This window comes from Castanea sativa, chromosome 1, assembly GCF_040712315.1.
Source record: "Castanea sativa cultivar Marrone di Chiusa Pesio chromosome 1, ASM4071231v1".
Lineage (NCBI taxonomy): Eukaryota > Viridiplantae > Streptophyta > Magnoliopsida > Fagales > Fagaceae > Castanea > Castanea sativa.
In genome coordinates this window covers 60,770,160-60,780,917 of record NC_134013.1, presented here as the reverse complement: position 1 = coordinate 60,780,917, position 10,758 = coordinate 60,770,160, and the positions used below count along the sequence as shown (strand labels likewise).

The window sequence follows — 10,758 nt, the reverse complement described above, 5'->3', positions numbered from 1 at the left end:
CTTGATCAATGTCAACTCACGCTCAAGATGATGACAGCCTAGCTCTCCTAGATTTCTAGCAAAAATGTCCTGAAATATATATATATATATTTCCGTTTTTGCTAATTCATGTTTAATCCCAAATAGGTAACGAGGACTGTAGTCATCTTGATTGCTAACAGATCAGCTATCTCAAATTTTTTTTTTGTCATTGATGTTTGGACTAATTTAAACTCAAAGATGTTCGAAGGTTTACAAATTACCCTGAAAAATTACAGTACCAGTCAAGGATTGACTTAAATTTCCAAGCAGATTGCATAGATCCTTCGAATAATAGCAGACTATGTCTGTAAACATCAGAGGGCTAAGTAGTGCACCTCCCCTACTGAGCCCCAAAGAAAACGCATTGTTTTGTTTCTTCTACTGTCTTGGAATTTTATTGTACCTTTGTGGCTGTAGGCCATGCTTATGTTGGGCTAATGCTAGATCCAATTTTTTTTTATTTGTTGTATGAATCTGGCTGGGATAAGTCCCCGGGCTTCTGTATAATTTTTCTTTTAATGAAATACTTAAAAAAATAATAAAAAGACAGAAAAGCATGTAATAACAAAAATAAAAGAGATAAGGTATAGCATACTATTTAGCTCCAGTCCCGGTTGTTGGAAATTTGACATTCCAGCAACCATGGATTCCTGTTCCTTCTAAGCCTACCAAGAGAATAAAAATTAGTACTTGTCCATCACAATTCACAAATTAAGCTAAAAAAACAAGCTCCATATCTTGAACACGGCTGCTCACCAGGATATTATATTATACAACTTTAATGTTCTTAGTCCAGCTCAATGTGGGTACATTGGTACTGAACTTGTATTTTCCTAATACTTGGATGCAACATAGAGTTTGAAAATGCCGGAATGAAATCAAATTCGTGACCTTCACTTTTCCTAATTTGGAATGCCTGATTATGGATTTAATCAATTTAATTGCTACAATAACTTAGGAAAGTATGTAAGCGCTTTGCTTGTCTATTTGTAGAGAGGAATGGTGGCTTTAAATTTTGAGTAATAATTATCATACACTCGTTATTGCACACTTCATATATACTCCCTTTGAAATCGTGTTTTAAAAACATGATTTCAAATAAAATTGTTATGATTACACAATTTTACACTGTTTTAAAAAGAGTATGTATGGAGTACTGTGCAATAATGAGTGTGTAATGAGATTTTCTTTTAAATTGATGTTTGAAATGTGATCCACAAGTACGTAGGATACAGAAGTCACTTCAACTTCATTCTCACTTGATCAATGGCCAAAATAATTGTGAAGGGAGTTTGAAAGTGGGTTGAAAGTTCTAGTGTGGAAAACGAAAGCCCCATTATGTTAGTTCTTTTGCCAATATTTGTTTGTCGTATTACGCAGCTTCCTTGGAAATTCGTTACCCCAAAATTCCCAATTCTGATGTTTTAAATTGGTGAGGGGAAACATCCCAGCAATTTGTTTTCAAATCTGAAACAATTTCAACTATATTACAATGAAGGGAATAGAAGTAACCTAAACCATAATCATTGTGATTAGTGGTCTACTCTTACTTCACAATTCAGTTAATTCCCTCCTTCCAAATAAAGCAAAAGGGGAGACTTTGCTTCACGAATCTACTACACCATAGAGATCCAAGCAGCTCTGCATATTTTATAGCCCAAATACTCAAGTGGCCCGAGAAAACCCTACTTTTACTCACCCTTCATTTTTTTAACCCTCCAATAGGCAAACAGAGGGAGGGGACTTCAAATCATTGGAATATCCCTCAAATCTCTTGTTCTATTCAAATTTAGAATTGGTTGCACTTCTCTTTGAGGATTATCTGTACTAAAGGTGTGTTTGGAATATAAGAAGATGAGAATGAGAGAAATATTGGAAAAATTTTAGGACCACAATTAATTTTACACCTATTTTCACAATTATCCGATATGGCTGATTGTGAGTGGTAAAAAAGAAAAAGAAAAATTAATGTGTCTATATAAAAGTGACAAATAATCAGGCACAACCTTTCATATAAAATATTGTGAAAATAAGTGTAAAATTGATTGCGGTCCTAAAATAATTAAAGATAACTGATTAAATGTATTTTAGTATTGGGGTAATTGTTCCGTCTCTTATCCCTCCATTCAAACATTAGGTAAGTGAACTCTTAAAGTTATAAAGCATCCACCTATCCTCATGGTGAGTTGTCCAATCTTAAACAGGCCAGACTAAAAGGTGCAATACATTATTTATGTTGTCGGGATACCTTGTTGATTGAAACATATCGGTCCTAACGGAAAAGAAAAATTGAATTAGAAAGTAGCTTTAATTTCACATGCCTAAATTTCTACGCAATGAACAGAAATAATTCTTAAGAGGACAACTAGTAGAAAAGGCAAAGCACCACAGAGCTCCTCTTATGGTCATCAGCTATTACACAGATAACAAGTGATTTTCGCAGCATGAAAAGTGGTTGGGTAGGTAAAAGCATATGAGCATCGGTGGGCCTAAAAGGCAAAAGTACTTCAAAAAAAAAAAAAAAAATTTCAAGATGTCCACCATCATTCATCAAACACATTCCAAATACCTACTGTGATAGCTCACCATTAAAGTAAACAAAAGGGGAGGGCATTCCAACGTTACAAATCCATACATTACACTATCATCATGATCCCATATCCATTAATTAAGATCCCCAATAACTAGAAGAGATACTAATATATAGGCAAACAAAATGGATGGGAAAGAAAAAAGTACACAAAAAATTTACAATATGTATGTGAAATATGGGAAAGGTAGATCCAAAATGGATCTATGAGGATGCATGATGATACATAATACACTCAATTAGTGAGTTCCTCTAGCAAGCATTTGCTCATATTGCAAATCCTGGTACTGCAGCAATTGCCTATGGCTTTGTACCCTTAGCTGCTCATAGAACCTTCTGATGAATTCCTCAGCTTCATGATCAACTTGTTCATTTAAATTTTCACCCTCATTCTCATCCTCTGATGAATAATTAGATACCCTTACAGAAAATGGAGACAGTAAAGGGCTACGCTTCTCGCCGGAAGCAAAATCAGACGCATGATCAAACCGGAAGTTGAAAGTGTACTCCGGGGTCTTGGGGACCAAAACAACAGCCTTAGGTTCTTGATGAGGTTGAGGTAGTGGCTCTTCTTCTTCTTCAAGAACTTCAGGGGCATTGATGCAAGGGAAGTAATGGTGTTTACGCTTCGGCACGTGGAAAAAAACAGGATTAGGGCTGTTGCTGCAAGAGAATTCGTATTCCTGTATGCCATAGCCAGCACGTGCCATGTTCTTAGAGTGGTGGTTATGAGACATGAGGTTGCTTAATGATTTCCTCAAGAGCTTTCCTCTCTTCATCATCAAGTTCATGTCCATGATCAACTTCCTCTTTGATATCAATCCCTTCCTTATCATGAAGAATGTTACCCTCAACACGTGCCATAGCCTCTTGGCTATCACTGGAGAATGCACTTCCATGACACAACACTTGACAAACAAACACCACTTAGTTTATGACTATGAGCGAGCTTGTTCAATTCACTCTTTATAAAGGCAATGATAAGAACAAGAACAACAAAGAAGAATTAAATATAAGAAGGTTTTGATGAGAAGGGGATTGTGCGGGTTTTCTTTTCTTGTTTCTGCGAGGTTTGGTAGACCTCGCAGAAGAAAAGAAAACCCTATGATTCATGGAAGGTGAATTTGGTTGGATTTTATAGCTGGGAGATGATAAAGCTCTAATGATTATAATAACTGATTAATAATGTTTTTAAAGAAAAACATTACTGTTATAATCATATGGACCCAACGAGCGCTCCTCCTAATTTCCCTTTTGATTTATTTGAGAGAAAATAAAGAAAACATTAATATAAGATGGAAACATTTGTTATAAAAAATTTAAAGCATCAGGTGGGTTTGAAGTTTTTTTTTTTTTTAATAATTCAATACTTACGATGGAAAGTGAAAATTTTGAAATCCAAATGTTTTTATTATAAATAACAGGATATACTAACCAATTAAACTATAAGACAATTGATCGTGAGAGTTTTAGTTAATTCAACTAATAAAGTCTATAAAAAGTAAAAACAGAAAAATCATACACAACTTATTATATATGCCATAAGCCTATAACCTAAAACATATTAGTTGAGATGCTGAAGTTCAATACAGCTAACACACAATGTGTTTGAAAATTTTAAAATAAAGTGGACTAGTGCTGGTCGGAGGGAGAAATATCAAATTAATGTGTTTGCTTTTTCAACGGTTCACATATATTATCTGTCAAATGCACACAATGGGAGCGTATGTGTATCTTTTTAAGTAATGAGAAATTCATTTCAATTTTATATTAAACTAGCAGCTAAGCCTGCCTGTATTAATGACATTTTTAGTATAATTAATGTGAATAGACAGAGGCATTCTTCACTTACTCATATTGTTACATTACATCTTTCAATTTTCTGTATTGAGGCTCTCCCATTTTTTGAAAAAGTATCAAAGATATAGATACTCCCAAAAAAAAAAAAAAATTTAATTGAAAAAAAAAAATCGAGCTATAATGGTGTTTATAAACCGCAGGTGTAGTGCATTGGTCGGTTTTTATAAGTTGAGTAGGGTTTTTCTAAAAAATTTATTTATTAATTTTAAGATAGTTACCTAAAAGAAAAGAAATTTGAACCTTGAAAGTCTAAGATACCAATAGGGAATTTGATAAGTTTAGTAGCTTTGAAGAAGGGAAATGAGAGATTCAAGTCAATTCCAATGTTTAATGTCTTGTCTTAACGTGGTATGAAGGAGAAGTTAAACGAAGTTTAGAAGGGACAAGAGACAGAACAATGGCTGTCTAGGTCCTTATGGTTCATGGTTGACCTCTTCAACTGAAAGCTGGAACACAGAGAAGTTGGTGGTCACCTCGTAGATGAATACTAATTTAAGCTTGATTGTCCAATAATTAAGAGTTAATAAAATAACAATATTTCTCTAATCCAATAAATAAATGGATTGTGAGAGGAAATTAATAACTCACGTTAGTTTTTTTTTTTTTTTTTTGGGTGTAATTCAACAGGATCAGCTTAAAAAATAAAAATCATCATACTATTAGTTGTTGAGCCACAATCTAGTCTTATATAAATTAAGGAAACCAATTAAGAATTTTAATCAATATTTAAAATATATTATCACCAAAATTATTAGATCAAAATATCAATCATACACAACAATACAAACATTTATGTAGAAAACATTTTATCATTAAAAGAAAATTCACAAAATAAACTTCAAATACAAATTAATAATGAATTCCACATATATAATAATCAATTACAATTTTTTCTCAAGCTTGTATACTCCACAAATATAATAATGAATTATCTTTGGGAATTAATATGAACTCACTTGACATCTTCGCTCACTTTAAATACAACACTTATATATGTGAAAAAGCTTTCAAATTAATGTATCTTTCCATCTAAAAAAAATCTCAGTTTTTTTTACATATTATTTTTCTCTCTTTTTCCTTTTTGCACCCGCACTATGAGTGCGGCTTGCACTTTCTTTTTACGGCTGCCTTCTCTTCTTTTTATTGCACACACTACACAGTGGCCTTGATTTTATATTAGCAGCACCAACATGTCTTTTTGTTTTTTGCATGGTCATTTAATGGTCATATTAAGTAATATTTTAAATCCACTTTTTTACATTTATATTTTTGCACCCACTTTTATGTTTTAAATATGGATGTAAACATAGATTATTAGCACATTATAATTACCTTAAAAAAAAAAGATATTTAAAAGAGTGTAAGATGATATTTCTCTTTTCTAAAATTAAAAGCAACAAGCTTGTAGTGGGCATTAATTTCAAGTGAGTTGGCCGTAATGCTCTCGTGCACTCAGTAACAATTTGATAAAAAACTCGAACTTATTTCATGGTTCGTGCTAAAAATATGTCAAGGTTACAAAGATAATTAGCTCATTTTCAATAATTTTCCACTGAAACCTCTTTTAAATTTGGGTTCTCTTTTTTAATAAAAAAAATCTCTTTTAAAGGATGTATATTGAAAGAGAATTTTAAATGTAGTCCTTCTTTTACTTGTAAACCACTTGGAAAAAAACACAAAACAAAAAGTACATAAATATAGAAAATAATAAAACAAGGAAATACATAAAACATTAAATAAAAGTCATCATTTTCTTGGGGATGACAGTAGGCCCATTGGGCAGCGGTTGAATAACAATTTTAGAACAATTAATCATTCAACAAAATACTGAAAGAGGTCCACACTCCACACTACGGACCAAAATACCCAACAAATCAAACAATAATAGCAGCCAACAGGTAAAGCGAAAGAAAGATGGACGAAAGTACGTTTGGCTACGGCCAAGTTGGTCTTGTATTGCATATATATTATCCAAATCTAACCATATAATATATACTTCATATGATATAGAGCTTTAAGCACATCAAATTTCTCTATATATACCTAGAAATTTCATGCGAAACACTAGTGATCTGTGTGGTAATTAAATTATAGAGAAAGTTACATTTTATCCACCTGTGGTTTGCTCAAAAAACACTTTACCCACCTATGGTTTAAAAATTACACTTTACCTATCTGTGGTTTAATCCTTTAAACAAACGTTACCCACCTCTTTTCTGCCGTTATTCTAACACCTTTCCACTCAAAAAAACAATAGCAATTGAATCAAAACACTTTCCTTTGAGAAAGAAAAAACCCCTTTACATGTATACCCCTTTATTCTCACAACCACCTATCAAAAGGGTTGTTGGGTTTGATAGATCTGAAGGTCTTTCTGATTTGTTAAGCTTGCTTTTTTTTTTTTTTTTTTTTTTTGCAGAATCAGAATAGAGGGATGAATAGCAACTGGGTTAAGAAATTGGTTTGCAAAGATCCAATTAGTAGTCACGGCCTTTTCATCCGTAGAAATATCTTTCTCTTCTTTTATTTTTGGGGAGAACTTCATGGTTCTGTTTTGGCTTCTGTTCTATTTCCTTAATCTATACAAAAAAACACATCTGAAATTTCATGAGGAGCCGTGAGGTGTGGAAATTTTATTGAGCGGAAAAATATCAAATTTTTGCGGTTTTTGCTTCTGCTCTCCTTTTTTTTGGTTGATTTTTCAATTCAGAGGCTGTCATGGTAAAAAATGCAGGAGATAATATAAACTTTTTACAGTTTTCCTTGGTCCTTTTTCTCTTGCTCTTTTCTTGTCGATTTCTTTTTTTGATTCAGAGGCTTTTCCCTAATCTAGGGGGGAAAATTAAGATTCGTAAAGGTGTGGAAATTCCTTGGGTTTTGCGTGTTTAATGGAGACTATCAAATTTATATGGTTCTCTTCTATTCCTTCGTGTTCTCTTGCCTTATTTTCATTGATTTTTTTTTTTGAATAATATGGTAAAAAAAAGCCCATTTGAAATTTCAAAAAGATCAGTGAGATGTGGAAAATTTCCTGGGTTCTGCCTGTTTAAACGGGGAAAAAAGAATCAAATTAACGACGGAAAATGGGGTATACGGGTAAAGGGGTTTTATTTTTTTTTAAATTCTGAAAGGAAAGTGTTTTGATTCAATTGCTATTGTTTTTTTGAGTGGAATGGTGTTAGAATAACGGCAGAACAGAGGTGGGTAACGTTTGTTTAACAGATTAAACCACAAGTAGGCAAAGTGTCAATTTTTAAATTACAGGTAGGTAAAGTGTTTTTTGAGCAAACCGCGGGTAGATAAAGTGTAATTTTCCCTAAATTATATATAGAGGCTCAATCATACAAAGTATTGCTCGGTATTAGGAGTCTAAGGGTCCGTTTGGATAGAATTTATTACTGAAAATTGAAAACGTTGTAGCAAAGTAAATTTTTAATGGGTAAAAAAACACTGTTCACTTTTTTTTTTTTGGAACCAGGCTCCGGTCTTTAAAAAAAAAAAAAAAAAAACACAAACGCCAAAAGGAAACGCGGATCCAAAAGCATTCTAAGAGCCTCCTGTCGCTTTACATGATGCTTGATAGAAGTTCAGCCGTTCAAGTTATAGCATTTCAACAAATGTGTTTTGCACATAATAATATTAAACGTAGTATTATCTATTACGTGTCATATAAGGTGGAGTCAATGAGTTCACGTAGAAAACATAATATTTATTAAAAAATAGAAAAATGATAAAGACACTATAAAAAAAATTATTAAAAAAAAATAGAGAGGCAGAAAGTACGGTCGAAGTTCCCCCATTAACTTCTCCTTTTCAACGCATAAAGTACGGGAAAAGCTAAAGTTTCTTTTTCATTTTTGGTTCTGATGGCAACCACTACGAAATTGACAAGAAAACGATAGCGAAGACGAAGAAGGCAGGTTCTCTCCTTTTTTTTTTTCCCACTGGGTTCCACACTTTTTTAACTCTCTTCATTCCTTTTCCGTCACTTCAAAGGGACTGACTTTTGTTTAACTCTGTTTACTTTCCGTGTTTTGGGCCCCGCCAATCAAACTAGTTAATAATGAGATGAATTAGAAAGGGAACAAAAGCCCACTCAAGTCTTGGACCAAACCTCCATTTGAACTTTGAAGTTCATTTATATTTTATATTTTATATTTTATTTGAGCTTCCTCATATGATGACCAACGTTTTATCATTTACTATTATTTTAATTTTTTGAAAGTATGAAAAAGATATTTTCATTGCCATGTTAATTTCACCTCATTTTAAGTAGAGGTTATACATGCATCTAACAGGATAGACCATTTAGAAGAAAACTTTAACACTTAATAATATCAAACCAAATTGATTACACACCAAATATTTTAGACATATAGTAGAGAGAGGTAATGTTATGAGCCTTGATTAAAGTGATAAAATTAAAATAAAACCTTAGTTCTAGCCTTGATTAAAGTGACAAATATTTCTATACATGCATTAATTTATTTTTTTTTAAAAGTGATAAAAGGAAATTAAAACCTTTGTAGTTCAATTAGTTAACACTTTTAGATATTTTTCAAACATTTAAGATTCAAATCCAACCATTGTAACTATTGAATTATAGAAAAAAAAAAAAGGTGATAAAATGAGGAAAATAGATCATCAAACATCAGAACAGAGCCACCACAAAAAAAAAAAAAAAGGAAAGAAAGAAAAAGGAAATATAGAAAGCACCTGTGGCCTGGGCCTTTCCTTCGGTTTAGCCTCATGTCACAGTGGGATTAGCTAACTTGTGGACCCTAGTTCAATGTGGGGAATTAAGTCCAAAGTCACAGCTAAATGGGCTTCCCGTTCAGCCACATTTGACACACTGTACTGACTTAGGCCCAATCTATACATCCGATGCCATATTTCCATTTTCAAGAATCAAGAGTGGCGTCCAAATCAGTGAATAAGTATAGAAAGATGATGAGTATTGAGTAATAGAGAAAGTTTCGCGTTCAACGATAAAAGTTTTCCCAATTTAGTCGTAAGAATCTTCTTTGTTATGCGATAGGAAATTTGTCAATTATGGAGGTGTGAGGAAGGTTAGCATTTTGTGACAAATAAAGCGGTGAAAGTGTCAAGTTGAGCTAAATATCAAAAAATTCAGATTATTCATTTATTAATCATTTTAATAGGTTGAACTCGAGTTCATTACCAAATTATATTACATGTTCAATATTATTAATATTATTTTTTGAATAAGTTCAAACTTTGTTTATGAGTTACTTGACTTTTTTTTTTTCCTACATAGAATAAGAGTAATGTGTACGAAACAAGGAAGTCAATACCGTACCGGAGGCTGTACCGGTTTGGCCACCGGTATGATATATTTCGGATACCAGTCAATACCGGTATACCGTTTCGGGTTTACCGCTATTTTATATATATATATATATATATATATATATATATACACACACACACACACACACACACCAAAATCTCTAGAACCATATTTATAATCATATAATATTTCACTTATTATAGTAAATATAAAAGTTTATTATAAAACATTATCTCAATTCAGAATAAATTATTCATAATTTTAGACTTTAGTATCAAATGAAAGAAAAAAAAAAAACACAATATAAAAAATAGAAAGCTTAGTTGTTCATTGCATACTAAGAAAACAAATAATACTAAGAAGTTAATATAAATAAGTTACCATTATACTTTTACAAAAATTCAAAAATTACAAAACAAAAAAAAAAAAGCTTTTTTTTTTTGTGTACCGGCCGGTATTGCCCGAAATTGGCCGGTATGGCCGGTACACGACCGGTACGGCCGGTATTTTTTTTGGTACAATATAGAAGTGTACCAGTACCGGTACACTGGCCGGTACCGATACGGTATCGGCCACACTGGTACAAAATGTAGAAGTGCTTTCTACAACGAAAATTGTGGTGGTAGCATAGATGATTTGAGAGAGAAGGAGATGATTTGAGAAAGTAATAATAATAATAATAATAATAATAATAATAATAATAATAATAAAAAATAAATAAATAAATAAATAAATAAATAAATATTTTAATGTAATAAAGTATAGAATTGAGAATTAAATGTGAATGCTTATTGAAAAGTGACTAGCCAAAATAGAGAAAATAGATTATTATTTTAAAATAAGCTTTATGTGAATATTTTAACTCTTGTAAAATTCATTAGGTGTAATTCTCTCTCTCTCTCTCTATATATATATATATATGTGTGTGTGTGTATGTAAATTTTTTGAGATTTTAAAATATTATTAATTTATTATG

At 32.1% G+C, this 10,758-nt stretch overlaps 1 protein-coding gene across 1 annotated transcript; it reads right to left on the bottom strand.

Moving 5' to 3' along the window:
* Positions 1–2,850: 2,850 nt before the first annotated feature.
* LOC142631434 (uncharacterized) lies at positions 2,851–3,510 on the bottom strand. The gene has a single exon (XM_075805600.1). The coding sequence runs from the start codon at positions 3,508–3,510 to the stop codon at positions 2,851–2,853; it is 660 nt and encodes a 219-aa protein (XP_075661715.1).
* Between the last annotated feature and the right edge of the window lie 7,248 nt (positions 3,511–10,758).